At 41.5% G+C, this 19,807-nt stretch overlaps 1 protein-coding gene across 1 annotated transcript; it reads left to right on the top strand.

Moving 5' to 3' along the window:
* Positions 1-1,424: 1,424 nt before the first annotated feature.
* LOC115372895 (high-affinity choline transporter 1-like) lies at positions 1,425-19,480 on the top strand. Its single transcript, XM_030071057.1, has 8 exons — positions 1,425-1,608; positions 2,007-2,123; positions 3,800-3,955; positions 7,249-7,397; positions 9,488-9,631; positions 11,088-11,241; positions 11,713-11,930; positions 18,920-19,480. The coding sequence occupies exons 1-8, from the start codon at positions 1,425-1,427 to the stop codon at positions 19,478-19,480; spliced, it is 1,683 nt and encodes a 560-aa protein (XP_029926917.1).
* The last annotated feature ends 327 nt before the right edge of the window (positions 19,481-19,807 follow it).

The raw sequence follows: 19,807 nt of genomic DNA, 5'->3' as shown, positions 1-19,807 counted from the left end.
TTGTACTGATGGAGTAAAATCCCCGGGTCACACCACACACACACAAGAGGCAGAGGTGGAACTATGTGTAAACTAATTTATTGACTAGGTAGTTTGGGCAAATAAAATATTAAAAATAAAAATATAGCACAGCTGCTGGCTTATGATAAAACAATAAAACGTGCTGGCGTAAGTGTCCAATTAAAACAGTCTTTCCTCTAAACAGTCTATATGAGTAATATACTCAGTCCATTCCGGCGGCGTCCCGGTATCAGTCCGACCGTGTGCGTGGAGAGGCTCCGTCGGGGCGCGCATTGAAGCAGCCTGGGCGCGCTCTCGTAACAGCCCAAACGGGTTAGCGGGTGGTCCTGACCACCCGCTATCCGCTATCCCTAAAGTCTGTGCGCAAGATAGCAACTTTAGGGAAAGCGCATGAAACACGCCCACGAACACACCTCCAGGCGCAAATGACGGAGTCGGCATAAGGATAGCGGGTAGCGGGTGGCGTAAGATACCGTTTAGGGATAGTGGAAGCTCCTAAATCCGCAATTTGCGGGTAGCGGGTAGTGGCAGCGGATAGCGGGTGGCACAAGATAGGGCCCTCAGAGTCAGCCATTTCAATATGGCATAAGATCTCACCTAAGTTCATGGGTGACCCAGTGTGAATTAAAAATAACATTGGAAGTTATTAAGAAAAATAAGTTATTGCTTGAGTATTGCTCTTGAATGCACCATTTTATTAGCAGCAGAGAAGTGGAGATTTATGAGCTCCTGGTAAAAACCTAGTAATTCATTACTTGGTTTGATTTAGGGAAATTCATTTTGTCTCCATCATACACAAACTCATTGTATTACCTGCAGGAGAAACCAAGTTTATCAGTGGAGCACACAGCATACTGGTTAGAATAACTTGTTGGCAGTGACTGTGAGATTGGTCAAGATGCAAGTGACGGTCAGTTTAGCTGCAGTGACATGGACATGGTGGATGAGTCAAACCAGCCTGGACCAAAACACATCAAAGTACAGACCCTTTCAAATAGGGTTTTGTAGGGTCTTCTTAAAACCAGAAAATATCCATATTTTTGGAAAGCTATATAGGCAAATATACACCAAATAAAGCAAATATTTTGCAGAATCAAACTCTTTATGTGTGTATGTAATTGTGTGTGTATGGCAGAGGGAAAATGACAGACAACAAGTACACACACCCACACAGACCCACAACTATGTGAGTACTGGTTGCTTGACAAACACTTAAAAATTGTTGCTGAAATTAATTATATGCCCATGATGCCTAGGAAGGCCTGTTTTTCTTGCTTTCAATCTGCATTGTGCTCCTCCTTCACTTTCATTCCTGTGAGAGGAATTAAGGTGAAGCTGGTCAGCTGCTCAGTCAGTAAAACATCAGCTACCAGTCAAGCCAGTCATCCAACAGTTGGTCCACCATGGCTCTCAACATCCCAGGAGTGATATCGATGGTGTTTTTCTACCTGCTGGTCCTCGGTATTGGCATCTGGGCTTCTTTTAAAGCAAAAAGAGAGAAGAAGAAGAGTCAAGGCAACAAAATGGAGACAATCCTTCTAGCAAACCGAGACATCAACTGGGTGGTGGGACTCTTCACCATCACAGGTGAGTTAAATGAGAGCTATGTTTGAATTCCCATTTATATTTCCTTCAGTTACAAAGACGAACAAGCTACTAACACAACACGAGTGTAGTCACAAGTTTGACATGTATCGCAAAGTTTATGACAAAAGATTTCATGAAACCTACTCTAATTAAATACTTTTGAAAACCAGTAGGCTTATTTATTTATTTATTTATTTTCAGTGTTGCACTCTAAATTTACAGTCCATTATGAAAAACTAGAAATGAGTTTTGTATCCCATATGATTAGTATTGCTGGAGGAAACTGCCATAATTGGCTCCCTGTTATACATGCTGGGGGATTTCAAGAAATTTACTTGCGTGCGTGCGTGTGTGTGTGTGTGTGTGTGTATTTGTGTGTACATGTGTTCATCCTTTAGCGACCTGGATTGGAGGAGGCTTCATTAATGCAATAGCAGAGACTGTATACACTCCCTCTATGGGCCTCATCTGGAGTTTGTGCTATCCTGTAGGACATATAGCCAGTTTTGTGCTTGGTAAGTCTTTCAATATGAGAGGAAATATAATATAGACCTATGACAGAAGCCTTCTCTACAATGCATCTATTCCTAATAGCACCTCACTGAGAGGAGACAATCTTCACTGTGTCACAATCACAGCTGTGGGCAGGGTACTCAATAAACGGGCACAAACAAAGTAAAAAATAATATATACATAAAACAAAGAAGAATTGGAAAGTAATACATTAAATAAAAGGTATAATTAAAAGGTGAGAGGTAAGAGATTTAAAAGAAGATACTGATTTTGCTAGCCTGAGGTCTTCAAGCAGAGAATTCCACAGCCAGGGGGCCTTGAGAGTAAAAGCACTTAAGATTTCAGGCTGTGCTGTGAGTCATTTGGAGTTAACAAGTTTGAAGTGTAAGAAGGACGTACCCATGAAGAGCTTTCAATGTAATCAATAATATCTACAAATCAATCCAAAAACTGAAAAGAGGGAGGATAGTGTTAATATGGCCACGTTTGTCAGTGTGAGTTAGGAGCCTAGTTGTTGCGTTTTGTCCTGGTAGGAGACGTTGGAGAGTTTTCTGACTTAACCCAGAGTACAGGGAGTGGCAGTAATCAAGATGGGAGGAAATAAATGCATGGATTACCTTCTCATGGTCAGCAGCAGACAAAAATAATTTCAGAGATGTTCCTCAGGCGCAGAAAAACATACCTGAACAACCCTTTTCATTTTACTTGCAAACTCTGAGTTAAACAGAATTCCCATATTTCTGGCTACCAGCTTGACATTAGCAGATGATCTCTAGCAGTCAGTGTGTTGAGGGAGATTGGACAGAATAGGACCTTTGAGGTTGGTGAATGAAACAATGTCAGATTTATTATCACTGAGCGGTAGAAAGCTCTCAGACATCCACCATTTAATATCAGTCATACAAAATAAAATACAATGCGTGTGATATCATATCGATTTTTTTGGTAAAGTATTTAAAATTCTACTGAGGCAGCAGAAGTAATACTCGTGTTTGTTTGTATCTGTTGTTAGATGAGTGGCAATTGGTATGTTGGATTTTAAAGGCTGAGTGTATCAGGTGCAAAGTGGGCAGTTTGCTGGTCATCTCTCCTTCACATTGGCCAATTGGCCAGTTTTTTTCTTTATTTTCATAGGGTAGTACACTTAGCATGTGTGCTCTTTTTCAGCAGCGCCCTGCTACACCTTCACACAGTTGAACACATTCAGCTGCCCAGTCCAACCACAATCTGCCCTGTATGACATATTCCATCTTCCTGACACTGTCATTCCAAATTTGAGTTGAAATGAATACTTGTTGTACGACAGCAAATTGAGATACTGAATATGCATTTTTAGCCATTGCAGATGAGGATAAAGCATTTCCTCACAGGTTTATGAATATCAAGTTCACAATATGCCTGGAAAATATCAAAGTATGATATTTTGTCTATCAGCACCCATACAGAAAACTTTCATCAAATCATTGACTTTTATAGATCTCCTGCATTGTCAATATGTATGATATGATATGTATGTATGATATATTATAGCACTGGAATAAAGAATGATGCTTGCTTAGGTTTGTTTCCGCAAGTCTAGGCACAACCAAAACTACCTTTAAAAAAACTTAACATAATAGTGGTTCAGCAGCAACAAAATACCCTTGTTCATAAAATGCAAATCTGTTTCTATTTTAAGGTGGCCTTCTTTTTGCCAAGCCAATGAGGGACAGAAAATATGTGACCATGCTGGATCCTTTCCAGATAAAGTATGGAAAAGTACCAGCAGCTCTTGTGTCACTGGCTTCAGTTTCTGCTGAAGTTCTATGGATGTCAGCAACACTTCTTGGTTTAGGTAAGTGAAATGTAGCAGCGTGGTAGTGGCATCCTCTACACCTCTGCCACACCTGTAGGCAAACTGCATAGGATCAAGGAGTGACTCCACCTGTGTTAGAACCTCTTGTTTAATTATTTTTTCAAGTGTTTTCATAATTAAAGAGGTCAGTGCTACAGGCCTGAAGTCATTTAATGTTGCTATTTTTTTCATCTTTGCAACAGGGACGATAATGGCATGTTTTCATAAATTAGGCACCTTCTGTTGCTGAAGGGATAAATTAAAAATAAAATGGAAAATGCTGCTCAGCTGCTCAGTGCAGGTTGCCAGAACCTTACCACCTATGTTATCTGGCCCAGGACTCTTGCTTGGCTTAGTACGTCTGAAATATTTTTGCACACTTTTCATGTCAATAACAAAATCAGGAGGGTCTCTAGTGTTGCTCCTCAAAACATTGTGTGTTTCACTGAAGTCCATACAATTAAATCTTAGGTAGAAATTATTAAGCTCATCATCTAACTGTTTGTCTGAATTATAACCAGACATGGCAATGTTGCTGCTGACTTTGTGATTTGACCCCGTCATAGCTTTCATACCATGCCAGGCTTACCTTAAATTATTACTACCCAACTCAGCTTGAATTTTGTCTCTGTACCTGAGTTTAATTTTTTTTTTTTTTATTTCTGACCTGATCTCCTTTTTAGTTTCTTTCACTTCAGAGACATTACCCTCATTGAAAGCTTTTTTCCTTTTTTGTAACAGACCCTTAAGTGCAGATGAAGCCCAAGGTTTGTTGTTAGGGAAAACCTTTACAGTCTTTGTGGGAATGACATTGTCTTTGCAAAAGGAAATATAACTACACACAATGTCTGTTAACTCATCAATATTGTCTGAGGACTCTGTAAACACTGACCAGTCAGTGCAATCAAAGCACCCCTGCAGGGCAAGAGAAGAGTCCTCATTCCAGACCTTAACCTGCCTTTTGCGCACCTTCTCCTTCCTCAGCACAGTCTTGTAAACGGGTAAAAGATGCACAGTATTATGATCAGAAGATCCAAGGGCAGGCCCCGCCACAGATTTATAGGCTCCCTTTGTGGAGCCGTAACAGAGGTCCAAAGTTTTATTATGGCGCGTGTGACAGCTGACATACGGATGGAAGCTGTTCAGAGATTTCTTTAAGTTACAGTGATTAAAATCTCCCAATATGATATTTGGGGCATCAGGGGAGATAAACGGCCTCACAGACACCGACATGAGTTCTATGTCAGGTAGGCATAACTGCTCCCGCACAGTAAAGTTGTTGCACCGTCTGCGATTGATGTACAGACACACACCCCCTCCCTGCGTTTTTTGCGTTACCTCACTGTCCCGATCCAGTCGTATATGAGGACCGAAGCCGGTCATATCCAGGGAAGCGTCAGAGTCCGCGGCTGTGAGCCATGTTTCCGTGAATGCCATGATGCAAACATCTCTGTATTCCCGTAGATGACAGATATTCCCATGTAATTCGTCCGTTTTATTTCTTAAAGACTGGACGTTGGCCAAGATGATGGAAGGCAGGGGGGTACGGTTATTTTGTAGTTGCTTCCGAATACGCTACCGCACGTCACCTTTCCTCCCTCTTTTCCTAATGTAGGCCACTTTCTTAAAGACATTTCTTGTTATCACAGCATCACTGATTATCTCCTTGTTTATGTTAGAGATCTGTGAAGAAAGTGTGGAATCCACAGATTGGTGATTCCATTGAAGGTTTAAAAGGAACTCGCGTGTGTACTGAATTGTTTGGGAGTGCGGATGACTCCAGACAAGGTCCGCGAAAATCGCCCAGAACAACAGATATAAAATCTCCATCTCTGAGCCGACTCGTAATAGCTAAAAGACCATTTAAGAACAACTTCCAAACTCTAGCCCACTTTAAAAGGACGACATAAAACAATAAAAATGCAGACACAAAGGAACCTGCTGCCGGTCACCACATGAGCAGCGCCCATGACCCTAAAAAAAAATTGAAGACAAACCCTGACTGTGATTACTGACGTTTGGACCCAGCAGTCTGTTGCAGCAGCTGTATTTAAGTTCTAATACAGGCTGCTCAGCTGTAAACTTGTAAACAGGGAATTCAGTGGCCTTTAGATTCTTGATTCACCACATCATCAGATCCACTTTCTCATTCAAAGAGCTACGTTATGAAAATGAACTGGTCAGCGTAAAAAAAAAAAAAATGTTCATTTCAGCCTCTACTCTCTACTCTACTCTCTACTACGACTACTCTGCAAGTGTCTCTACGAGTTTCCAGCTGGAGCAGTTGTCATTTTTCCATCCAGTGCCCACCATGTGCAAGCAGTAAATGCACTTGTGCCTATCTGAGTGTTGACAGGGCAATATTTTTTTGACATCTCTGCTTTATTTGATAGTAACAGTAGAGAGAGACAGGAAAGGCAAGGGAGAGAGTGGGGGTGACATGCAGCAAATGTCCTGGGCTCGGATTTGAACCCAGGCCGCTGCTGTAAGGACTCAGCCTTGATAAGTGGTACACGATCTATAAGGTGAGCTACCGGAGAACCGCAGCAGGCTGATTTTTTTTTTTTTTTTTTTTTTTTTTTAAATAAATGATGGTTTGGAAGTGTTGTTGTGTAGTGTTGCATACATCCACACTTCATTTTAGCACTGTGCCAGCATGGCAGGAAGTTAGCTAGTTGGTGCAACATGCTTGAAAGTTTGAGCCTTTGGAGGCCAGTGCAGCAGGACATTTCTGCCAGGATATAAATGATATACTCTTTAATGTTTAGAGACAGAACATGACTTAAAACCTCTGACAAATCTCTTGTGTCTTTTATGTGAGTCACAGAACAGCACTTTATCACAGTTCAATTCATCATTTACCACTGATTCCAGCTGCTTGGTAATGTTATAGCTATCTCTATCTCTATCTCATGCTACATACTTAGGCTCTTTGATTACCTCACCAGTTAAAGCAGTGTGGAACCTGGACTGCTGACATATAAAAACAGTAAGCTGGTGATTCAGTAAAGCAGCACAAAGGTTTGTTACTTCTGGCCACTCTGTTGGGTCATTTACCCAAGATGACAAGATACAAGGACAGCACTCAACTCTCACCTTGTCTGTTTTTGACAAGTATCTCTGCATGGCTGCACTCTAGAAAGACTCTAGAAACTAGATTTAGAGTCTGGAAAAACTCCTTTGATTTTAGTTTCTTATTACACAGATAAGGAGGAGGTTGTGTGATAACAAAGCAGACTGATTTGTGTGTGACTCCTAACTGTGGTTTTACTGTTAATGTGTTTGTGTCTTAGGTGTTACCATGAGTGTGATCCTGGATTTGTCCTACACTGTAAGCATCTGGATCTCTGCTGCAGTGGTCATTATCTACACACTGCTGGGAGGTCTCTACTCTGTGGCCTACACAGACATCATACAGCTCATTCTCATTTTTGTCAGCTTGGTGAGTTTCCTTACATCCCGGTGTCAGTTTTAATACTTTTTTAGTGAGGATATCTTGGTTAGTGAAATTATCCTGCAACTATATGGGCCAAGGTTTTATTAAACATAGTCCTTGAGCAAAGACACCTCACCCCCAGGTGCAAGTAAAGTTAAAAAAAATCAAAGTAAACTGGACTTGATTGTAGACTTTTTTTTTTTTTTTTTTTTTTTTTTGAAGACGAGAATATGTACGTTGTGGTTGTATGTTATTCAAGCCAGGGAGGACAGGTGGTTTGAAAGAGGAGTGAAAGAGGCTACCTACATCAAAGTAGAAAAACCATCACTCAACAGAGGAGGCCTCAGACACCACCTATCCCCATTTACAATGCTGTCCTCTCATGCCTTACCAGGAGATTCAAACACCAATCACACTTGACCTCATGTGACAACAGTTGATTACACCTGACACCAGGTGACTCCAACGACTCTAAATGATGATCGTTAAAACCACTAATATGTAGGAGCACCTACATATTAGTGGTATCAATGACCCTGACAACGACCCCACTGAGGTTAAATAACTGGGATTCCCTGCCAGTCAGTCAGGAGGAGAAGCGAAACATCTTAAAAAAAAACAAACAAACAAACAAACAAACAAAAAAAACTATCAAGTCCAATTGACTTTGACTTTGAATTGATTTTTTAACTTTACTTGCATATCATGACCTGGATAACCTGGATTCACCCCCAGCTGTTCCAGGGGCAGCACTTTAACTGGCTGAAAAAGGGCCCTGGGAGTTCAGAAAAAATCTGTCAAATGAAACTCTTCACTCAGGCAGACTTTGATAAGAGTACAGGACAGAGAACAAACCTCTTCACTACAACATACAGATCTGGTCATTTTTCAGGGGTTTGTGTTTGTTTGTTTTTATTAGTAATTTTTCCTCTTCTTTGTCTTCTTCAGAAATGCTTTCTCAAAATCCCCTGAGATGATAAATAGTAGGGACATGAGATTTTGCCTATTGATTGCAAGTTGTATACAAGTGCTGCCCAAGAAATATGACCCCACTTGGCCTGATGGGTGCTATATGATAAAGGTCTAAATTAACTCCCGCATTGTACATCCGACTGTCACAAAATCTCCTCCTCGGTGTGATTGCTACCAAATTTTCTGTGGATCATTATTGCTCCATAGTTATCAAAAGTTGCATGAAGCTTGTTGATATATTGCTTAGTTCAAGATCTTGAGCAATGAAGTTCAAAAGGGTATGGCTCAGGACATAGACCACAGGCAACAACCATTGGGCTGATCATCACAAAACTTGAAGATATATCAAATTGACCACTGAGACATGGCAAAGGCAAAAAAAAAAAATCAGCCTATGAATCAGAAATTCAATTCTTTGTCCAATCATTACAAAACGTGCAGAATATGTTTCATAACAATGTTGAACCACACAAATAAAACTAATTTGACATCACTCAACAGGGGGCACCACCAGTTCCAAACATGGCCTGGTGCAAATTTGGCCATAAACACAAGTTTTCCAAATATCACCAAATTTTGTCGAAATTTTTTAATAAGCTGTGAAGCTTTCATTTTCTAACTGTCTGTGTTGGCGTGAACCCTGTAATCGCTGATTGCAGCACTATTCACTTTAAATGAAATTATTGTCAAAATTTAAACAAAACAGATAAGATGATGTACTGCTTTTTATGCTGTGTTTTGAGAAACATGGTGGAAGAGATTTCTAAAGCTTCAGCTGTTTCCTGAACAAGTCCTTACATGTTCAACACGCTCATATAGGCACATAACAACAACTAATCAAAACAATTAATCTGGCTTGACCTTCACCTAACTGGTCAATCTCTTTATCAGAACAGAAAAAGCTTATTATGTTTCAGAAGTCTTCACTTATGTATTACACTGAATACACTACACACGTGAAATAAGGCAATATTATAAGACCAATCCATGCTGTATAATATTTGCTGAAACCTTTAGTTCAGTTTGGCTGTAGAAGCAGAGAGCAAATCAAATCTGCTTAAAGAATCTCATTCAAATCTTTCAAACTTTGGTTGGTGAGTCAGACATTCTTTGTGTCTCTGTAGTGGATCTGCGTTCCCTTTGCCCTGATGAACTCCTGCACTTTGGACATCACTCAGACGGCTCGAAACAACACCTTCCAGGCCCCCTGGATCAGTACACTGGAGGCAGAAAGAGCCTGGCTGTGGACTGACAGTTTCCTAGTTTTGGTAAGCTTAAATATCATGGAAAATATCAAAAATTAAGTTTGTTTATTTATGAAGGATTGTACATTCATGTATAATTGTTGATACATGTACATTCATGTGGAATCTTGTGAAAGTATCTGACTATGAATTTATTCCAAGACTTGTCTTTAAGTTGGGAAACAAAGACTACTGACAAGAATGAATGCACAAAACACATTATTTTGACTTTGCTTTAATTAGTTTTAACAATACATGTATTCATGTTGAAATGTTTGGTGCGAAGATTTCGGTTTGGTACACATCACAAACCAAAATAATTTTGTCACTGAACAAAAAAAAAAAAAAAAAAAGCTCTCTGTGCCTGTCATGAATGTATAAAGAGAGAGGTGCCACTGTGTCCAACAAGGCAGCCAACATGACATAGCAAGCAACATGCTGTCTGCCCCTCCCATCCCCAAAGAAAAACACATCACTCCAGCGCAGCTCAAGTGAGGCATGTTGAGAGGCATACTAAGCTATGCCAGTTTGCTGCAATATGGCTTGTAGTGCCATTACCATGCCAGAGATAGAAGATCCTCCAATAACCAACAGATCTGCCTTTTGGAGCCACTTTGGTTTCCCTCTGATTTAAGAGGACAATGGCAAGAGAGTGGTGGATAAAACACAACAGTTATGTTTCCTCTCCTGCACAAGAGTAGGCTCCACCACTTCAAACACGACAGCTCATTTATGCCGACGACACCCAAGTGTGTCAACAGGTGGAAGTTGGAACCAGGTAGAAACACTGAGCAACATGCACACTACAAACTATCACCGCAGCATTCCTGCAGACACAGCCGTTCCCAACTGATTCAGGGCAAAAGAAATCACTGCGGCGACTGGGACATTTATAGCCGCAGGGCACACAGCTTTCACAGCATGCTCAGTGTCACTGAGCCCCTGTACACGGTTCCCTCCTGAGCCCATTTCAGCAAGACAGTACTTACTGCTTCGCAAAAACAAAAGCCCAAACAGAGAATGAATTGTCCAAAGCAGCAGCCGATGCTCTGACCGCAGACGGCTAGACGGAGAGCTCCACAAAGCCGCTAACTGTAACGGCATATTACCTCACTGCTGAATGGGAAGTCATTGCCAGTCACCATCATCAAACAGATCATACTTTGAGATGTTAGTTTTAATATGGAGCTGTTGGTGTTTTCCTTTCATATGCTAATAAGAAGACACCCCAGAGGATGGGTCAGGTATAGCTCCATCATTGTTCAAACCAAAAAAAAGATTATACTTAATTATGCGGTAAAAATCAAGGAAATTTCGTTGGTATTCACATTTTTTTTTTTTTTTTTTTTTTTGCTGAATCAAAAGTTACTGAACCAAGACACCTCTGTATCATATTGAACCAAACCATGAAGTTTGTGAACTGTTATATCACCAGTTCTGACTTATGACCTATGATATGATGTTTCTTTGCTTTTTAAAGGGTATGAGTAACATGGCCTGTCAAGAGTTCCACCAGAGGACTTTGTCTGCATCTTCCTCAGCCACAGCCAGGATAAGCTGCTTTGTTGCTGCTGCTGCTATCATTTTATTTGCATTTCCCCCTATTTTGATTGGAGCAGCGGCTGCCTCCACAGGTATGTTTATCCAAGACAGGAGCCTGTAAAACCAGACATTAAATGATTAGCATAACTGGAACAGGTGAAACTCAATTAGAAACATACAAAAGGAGGTCATCAGCATAAAAGGATAATGTGTGGCTTGTGTTCAATCTGGTGATTCGTTCCCTCCTAGAAGTTCAATAGCAATAGTGAAGAGATGGGGACATAAGGGGCCCTCCTGATTAGTACCTCTGTTGGAGGGTGAAAGGGGTTGAATAAATGCCATTGGTATTCACTGATGCAACGGCCATCGTATTCAGTAGCTGAATCAGGAATAGGAAGTTACACCCTATACTTTTTCTGTGTCCAGGAATGTAACAGTCCTTTACAACCTTTGTCTAACTTTTCAGTTTTACTGAAAATGTATGTTTTCTTTATCATCTTTCATGCTCCCTTTTTCCTACTGCATGTGTGTCAATATGTGTGTCCTATCTGCTCTTGCTTCAGACTGGAACCTGACCTCTTATGGTTCTCCATCTCCATTTGAGCGTGGGGAGGCAGCTCTGGTCGTTCCCCTCGTCCTGCAGCATCTCACTCCATCCTACATCTCAATTATTGGTATTGGAGCTGTGGCTGCTGCTGTGATGTCATCGGCTGACTCTGCCATGCTGTCCGCAACCTCTATGTTCACCTCTAATGTCTACAAGACTGTCCTGAGGACCCAGGTGAGAAAAAGTTCAAGTTTATTTAAAGCCCAATATCACTGTTTACAGTCTCAAAGGCCTTTACATTCCCTCATGTTTTTTTTTTTGTGTGATTAACAGTTTTTATTGTTTTCTCAATACAAATCAACTTAACAGAAAACAAGATAAATCGACACCCTAGTTTGGCAGTCCATTCCTGGCCTGAGGGTACTCCCTCAGTCTTCCACTCTCTGAGAAGTATCTGTCTACCTATCATAATGCTGGTTTGAAACCACCTTTTGATGTGTTTATTCCCTTCAGTTAAGACTGAATCATCTCCTAAAACAAACAGTCAGAACTCTATCTCACTCTCTGAGATCTCTCTGAGGAGAATGTGTATCCATGATCAAAATTCTTGTACTTCACAGGACCACAGGGCATGTAAAAGATGACCCTCTTCAGACTTCAGATATCAATTAGACCTAGTCTGAACAACCTGGATGGGGTCCAGTAGAAGCGATGTATAATTTTAAACTGAATTAACCTTACTCTTGGTTTTTATGTTTTTACAAATCTTTTCCCACTTGTCTTTCTCCAGAGTCAGATTAAGGTCCCTCTCCCACGTACTTTTAATAGCTAGTAGGGCCATGGTCCCTACTGTCTGGATCATCATGGAGTAATAAACAGAGGACTTAAGTCCTAGACTTTAATACTTCCCCAATAGCATGTGATGTAGTTCTAAGTATCTATAAAACTGTGTCTTGCTGATTCCAAATTGCTGTACCAAATCATCAAAGGATTTCAGTGTATTGTTATAAAAAAGATCTCCTAGAGTGACAATGCCCTTCTCCAATCAGTCTTTCCAACATATGGGGGATTTGTTAATTCATAATTTTGGATTCAACCATATACTTGCTGATGCATTCAAAAAGGGATCAGCCTCAAACAACCTAGTAACTTTCATCCGTATCTCTTTTAGATTATTGAATACTGGATGAGATGTAACCTCTCTTGTCAGTTTGATGGACAAACATTGGAGTGGTGGCACTGGGGCAGCACATTGCTCAATACAGAGCCAGGGTGGTGCTCTCTCTGGAGGAAGTGACCAGTGGACTAGGTGTCTTAGATTAAAAGCATAGTAATAAAACAGTATATTGGGTAGCCCCAGTCCTCCTTTATCTGTTGGTCTCTGCAGTTTTCTGAGATGTAAACGGGGTCTCTTACCATTCCAGATAAAGGACTTAACTATCCTATCAAACCAGTTAAAGTATGACATGAGCACTACAAGAGGGATAGACTGAATTCAGTAGTTGAGTTTAAATCTCCCGCATTTCCCCTCCAGCCCGGCAGGTGGCAGTACAGCGCAGCAGCCTCCCAGTTATGCTTGAACATAGACGCAAGATTCAACCCCCCCCTCCCCCTTACAAGGTTACTATATATATAGTAACCTTGAATTAAAAAGTTACTATATAACAGTGAATTAAAAGGTTACTATATACAGTACAGGCCAAAAGTTTGGACACACCTTCTCATTCAATGCATTTTCTTTATTTTCATGACTATTTACATTGTAGATTCTAACTGAAGGAATCAAACTATGAAAGAACACATGTGGAGTTATGTACTTAACAAAAAAAAAAAGGTGAAATAACTGAAAACATGTTTTATTTTCTAGTTTCTTCAAAATAGCCACCCTTTGCTCTGATTACTGCTTTGCACACTCTTGGCATTCTCTCGATGAGCTTCAAGAGGTAGTCACCTGAAATGATTTTCCAACAGTCTTGAAGGAGTTCCCAGAGGTGTTTAGCACTTGTTGGCCCCTTTGCCTTCACTCTGCGGTCCAGCTCACCCCAAACCATCTCGATTGGGTTCAGGTCCGGTGACTGTGCAGGCCAGGTCATCTGCCGCAGCACTCCATCACTCTCCTTCTTGGTCAAATAGCCCTTACACAGCCTGGAAGTGTGTTTGGGCTCATTGTCCTGTTGAAAAATAAATGATGGTCCAACTAAACGCAAACCGGATGGGATGGCATGTCGCTGCAGGATGCTGTGGTAGCCATGCTGGTTAAGTGTGCCTTCAATTTTGAATAACTCCCTAACAGTGTCACCAGCAAAACACCCCCACACCATCACACCTCCTCCTCCATGCTTCACAGTGGGAACCAGGCATGTGGAATCCATCCGTTCACCTTTTCTGCGTCTCACAAAGACACGGCGGTTGGAACCAAAGATCTCAAATTTGGACTCATCAGACCAAAGCACAGATTTCCACTGGTCTAATGTCCATTCCTTGTGTTTCTTGGACCAAACAAATCTCTTCTGCTTGTTGCCTCTCCTTAGCAGTGGTTTCCTAGCAGCTATTTGACCATGAAGGCCTGATTGGCGCAGTCTCCTCTTAACAGTTGTTCTAGAGATGGATCTGCTGCTAGAACTCTGTGGGCATTTATCTGGTCTCTGATCTGAGCTGCTGTTAACTTGCTATTTCTGAGGCTGGTGACTTGGATGAACTTGTCCTCAGAAGCAGAGGTGACTCTTGGTCTTCCTTTCCTGGGTCGGTCCTCATGTGTGCCAGTTTCGTTGTAGCACTTGATGGTTTTTGCGACTCCACTTGGGGACACATTTAAAGTTTTTGCAATTTTCCGGAATGACTGACCTTCATTTCTTAAAGTAATGATGGCCACTCGTTTTTCTTTAGTTAGCTTCAGGAGGAACAAAATGGACATGATACCACTAACCATCAATGGGGACTGTGTGGAGAGGGTGGCAGACTTCCGCTTCCTGGGAGTTCATATCGAGGAGGGCCTGACCTGGGGTGTGAACACCACAGAGCTGCTGAAAAAGGCCCAGCAGAGACTCTACTTCCTCAGAGTGCTAAGGAAAAATAACATCACCCAGAGACTGTTGGTGTCCTTTTATCGCTGCTCCATTGAGAGTATACTAACTTATTGTAACTGTGTTTGGTACTGCAGCAGCACAGTGGCCCAGAAGAAGGCCCTCCAGAGGGTCATCAGCTCAGCCCAAAAGATCATCGGCTGCACCCTCCCCACACTGGAGGAACTGCACAGTTCCCGCTGCCTCAAAAAGGCTCAGAGCATTGTTAAAGACATTTGTCATCCAGATCACAGACTGTTTGAGCTGCTGCCATCAGGCAGGCGGTACAGAAGCATCAAGGCCAGGACAAACAGGCTGGAAAACAGCTTCTACCCCACTGCTTGATTACCGTTAGGGATCGCACTTTTAATTTTGTTGTACATTGTACAGTGACAATAAAGACATTCTATTCTATTCTATTCTATTCTATTCTATTCTATTCTATTCTATTCTATTCTATTCTATTCTGATTGGTTCTTTCCATAATATGAATTTTAACAGTTGTCCAATAGGGCTGTCGGCTGTGTAGTAACCTGACTTCTGCACAACACAACTGATGGTCCCAACCCCATTGATAAAGCAAGAAATTCCACTAATTAACCCTGATAAGGCACACCTGTGAAGTGAAAACCATTTCAGGTGACTACCTCTTGAAGCTCATGGAGAGAATGCCAAGAGTGTGCAAAGCAGTAATCAGAGCAAAGGGTGGCTATTTTGAAGAAACTAGAATATAAAACATGTTTTCAGTTATTTCACCTTTTTTTGTTAAGTACATAACTCCACATGTTTTCATTCATAGTTTTGATTCCTTCAGTTAGAATCTACTATGTAAATAGTCATGAAAATAAAGAAAACGCATTGAATGAGAAGGTGTGTCCAAACTTTTGGCCTGTACTGTATATATATATATATACTGTATATATGTATATATATGTATGTATGTATTAAACACACACACACACACACACACACACACACACACACACACACACAAGTATTTACAGCTTGGTCCCCCCCAGTTCTAAAGTCCTATCTGCGCCCCTGGTTAAATATATAAGGCTGCCTACAGCCTCTCTGTACATCCTCACATCACAGCATCTTCTGTGTAGCACAATTTTTGATCACAGGGAGTTTCTCTGGGTTTACAGTTTTGCATATTAAACCTCATCGATATCCTGTTGACATATGCTTCCTGTGAAAGTGAGTGTGACTGAAATCAATACCAAGAAAATGCTTAAGTCTGCCTTAATCTTTCATCTTAAATTTGGCTGAAAGCGTCTCTTTTACATCCTTCAATACTTTTTCATTGCTAGCAGCAATTATCAAGTCATCAACTCAAATGATCATAATCACTTTCCCAGGTTTTGTCTCCTTGGCATAGACACAGTTATCTGCTGGGTTTTGTGTGAAATCATTTTCAGTTAGATAATCGTGCAAAATTCTATTCCAGTTTAAGACCGTACAAAGATTTCTCTAGCTTACACACCAGACCTTCCCCTTCTTCACAACCTTCTTATTGATCAGTGTAGATCTCATAATCAATGGAAGCGTGTAAGTAAGCTGTTTTCACATCCATTTGGTGGGGTAACAGGTTCTCCTGTTCTGTTCTTTTAGCAATACCCTTATGCTTGCCAAATTGGCTGTTGGGGAAAAAGTTTCACCATAATCAATTCCCATCTGCTGGCTATAACCCTTTGCTACAAACCTTGCTTTGTACTTTTTCATTTCCTTCAATGTCACTCTTAACAGAATAAATCCACTTACCCCCCACTGTTTTCTTGCCCTTTGGCAGAGCAGTCAGGGTAAAAATGTTGTTTTCTTTTAATGACTGGATTTCTTCATCCATAGCTTTAACTCACTGTTTTGAGTTAGTAGACTCCATAGCTTCCTTAAAAGTATGTGGGACACCACACACTGCTCTGTAACAGTAATCAGTGGTAGTATGGATCTCATCACTATCAGTGTTGTCAGTTACAAAATCCCTTAAATGACTAGTTTTCTCCTCTCTCTAGTAACCTCCCACTGGCGGATTCACCACTTGTCACATTTGACTCTTTTTGGTTAGAATCATCAGATGTACCACCTTGTGGATTCTCAGTGTCTCTCATAAACCTCCTGTGTGACTCTGTCAGCCATAGGCTGTCTCCCTCTGTCATAATCATCATTTGGTTCTGTCTCAACTGTCTATGTTTGCTTTTCCACATTTACCTTGTTCACAAATTTAACAAATCTGTGTTTCTGAACCTTCTCAGTGTCAGGATGATAAACCAAATAGGCAGGGCTGTTCTTATCATAACCGACAAAAAGTCCCTGGTTGCATCTGGAATCAAGCTTTCCCTTGTCCTGTCTGTATGTGTAACATACAGACCCAAATTTCTGCATTTTTGACAAATTTGGCTTTTTATGTGTCAGCATCTGGAAAGGGGCCTTCCCTGTTTGCTTACTAAAGCATCTGTTTCGTACTATGGCTGCCGTTTGGACAGTGTAGTTCCACAGACATTTGGGTAGCTGACTTTCAATTAGCATACACTTGCCCATTTCAAAAAGGGTACGCCAGCCCCTCTCTTCAGTACCGTTTTGGTGAGGTGAATTAACTCAAGTGGGAAGTAGCTCAAGTGTCGACCATCAAGCCCTTCTCCTTGATGCTGCATGCTGGCTGCTGCTGAACCCTGTTGCCTTCATCTTTGATCCTGAAGGCATAATCCGTTGCTGCCGCCGCTGCTCCAGATCCGCTGCCGCTTTCATCCGCGATTTTCCTCGCTCCATCTTGTGTATCTTTACGTCTAAAAGAGGCATCATTGTGGGTGTCACTCTTACAGTGACTGCACCATGACTTCCGTCTGCATGCTTTCGCTCAGTGGCCCTTTATTCCACACTTGAAACATACAATGTCTGCATCTTCATTGTCCCTATTTTGTGCACTTGACCTGGTGGGCCTCCGCCCGGCTCTCGCCACAGTCTTCATCACATTATCACTGGTTAACTTCTCCATGTCTTCAAAACTGCGTAGTTTTGTTTTGAACTCTGCAAACATTATCTTGTCCTCATTGTATGCTACATGTATTGCAAATGGCTTAAAACTTTCAGGCAGCCCTTTTAAAACCATAGCAATGAGTAGACCATCGCCCAATGTCTCACCCACGTTACGTAACGCCGTAATGGCGATCTCTGCCCTGATGATGTAGTCTGTAACTGTCTCGCTGCTCGTTTTCTGAAACGATGCCAGCATGGTGATAGGTTGATAATGCGGGGCTTCCCCTTCCCGGCATTGTACTCTCTCAATATCTTCAGTGCCTTTCTTGCATTGTCGGGTGCATCACTCATAAGTAACGAGAGGCTCTTATCATGCAAAAGTTGAATCAACTCTGCGTTTTTCTTACCGTCTGGCGCTACCTCGTCTTCGCTGTGGGGCTCTCTCAGAACCATACTCTTTAGTGAAGTGCAAATGTCCCAGCACTTTAGTCTCCCACAGTTCATACTTGGTCTCATCTCTGTCAAACATGAGCCGAGGCCACCTGCTTGTTCCTCAGTGATGCTATCTGTTAGCTGTTAGCACGCTGTCCGTCGCGACTTTCTATTGGCAATAAAACATCAAAAAAACAACAACAAAAAGACTTTTCTCCGAGTTGCTCATGGGCCCATAACCTGTTGAACTTTGCAGCATCACCAGCGCTGAGCTTGGAGGAATAATGTGACGGAGACAATAATAATATTCAGCCTCTTTGGCATATTTATTTGGACACCCTGTGGACTGTACACACAGTACCTCAAGTACTCACACACCTGCATGCTCATCATCAGGGCATCATACCAATATTCATATCAAATCTACAGCAATTTCATGAAAAAGGAAAAATGTGACAGTATGCCATTGTAAATGAGATATTGTGGAGTAACAGATGCCCTGGCCTAAAATGCATATTCAACAGATTTATTTTCATTTTACTTTTTCAAAATGTTGACAGTTTTAAGTAATTATATTTGTTACTAAGATGTTCTATACTTCTAGCACAAAATGCTTGAGAGGGGAAAGAAAAAAATACAGTGTGATAGTGAAGAAAAGAACAGAAAAGAGGAGGGACAGGAGAGGTGGTAGAGAGAATACAGCAGTAGGACTTGATCATCTCACCATGTTTTCTTCCCTGTGTCTCCTCCCTCTAGGCTTCAGAGAGAGAGATCCAGTGGGTGATCCGTGTCACAGTGGTAATAGTGGGCCTGGTCAGTACAACACTCACCATCTTCCAAAATAGTGTTGTAGTGTTCTGGTTTCTTGCTTCATTGATAACCTACGTCTTTATCCTTCCTCAACTGGTGTGCGTCCTCTTCTTCAACATCTCTAATGTGTATGGGGCTATTATGGGCTGGCTGGTGGGGATTTTGTTGAGACTGTTGTGTGGAGAGTCCATGATCGGACTGCCAGCCGTCATCCACTTCCCAGGATGCACTCATGAGGATGGTGTTTATGTCCAGTGTGCTCCAGTCAATACCATGTGCATGCTGTGTGCCTTTGCTGCCATCTTGTTGTTCTCCTACCTGTCTTCTCTGCTCTTCAACAAAGGCCTGCTTTCTGAGAAGTGGGATGTATTCAAAGTTAAAGCTCAGCACTCACCAAACCAACCAGCATCAGCTGCTGGTGCTGAGGGAGACGATGACATTGGGAGCTTGAATAAAAATGACTCTCACATCGATGCCTCTGCACCAATGATGAGCACTTCATGCTAAGTTTTGAGTAAACCAAAGTGACAAGGTTGTTTACATGCTTGTTTATTATTAGTCAGAGAAGAAACTGTGTGACTCATGTTTAAATAAAAATTATGAATGATAGCATTGAAAAAACGCTTTCACTTTTTTCCTATAGCACCCGGCAGCAAAAAAAAAAAGTGTGAAAAATAGTGTGGACATAAACACATATGAATGTCAGAGTCAAATAAACCACTCCAGAGTTTGTTTTAAAGCTGTCTCAGACCACTTCTTTCAAATGGTCCATATATTTGGTGTGTACCAGCAGGGCCGCCTGCAGGGACCGCCCTCAAGCCATCACTTGTGAGG

Source organism: Myripristis murdjan, chromosome 15, assembly GCF_902150065.1.
Source record: "Myripristis murdjan chromosome 15, fMyrMur1.1, whole genome shotgun sequence".
Taxonomy (NCBI): Eukaryota; Metazoa; Chordata; class Actinopteri; order Holocentriformes; family Holocentridae; genus Myripristis; species Myripristis murdjan.
The sequence above is the reverse complement of the archived record's forward strand: the minus strand, read 5'-3'. Positions and strand labels throughout refer to the sequence as shown.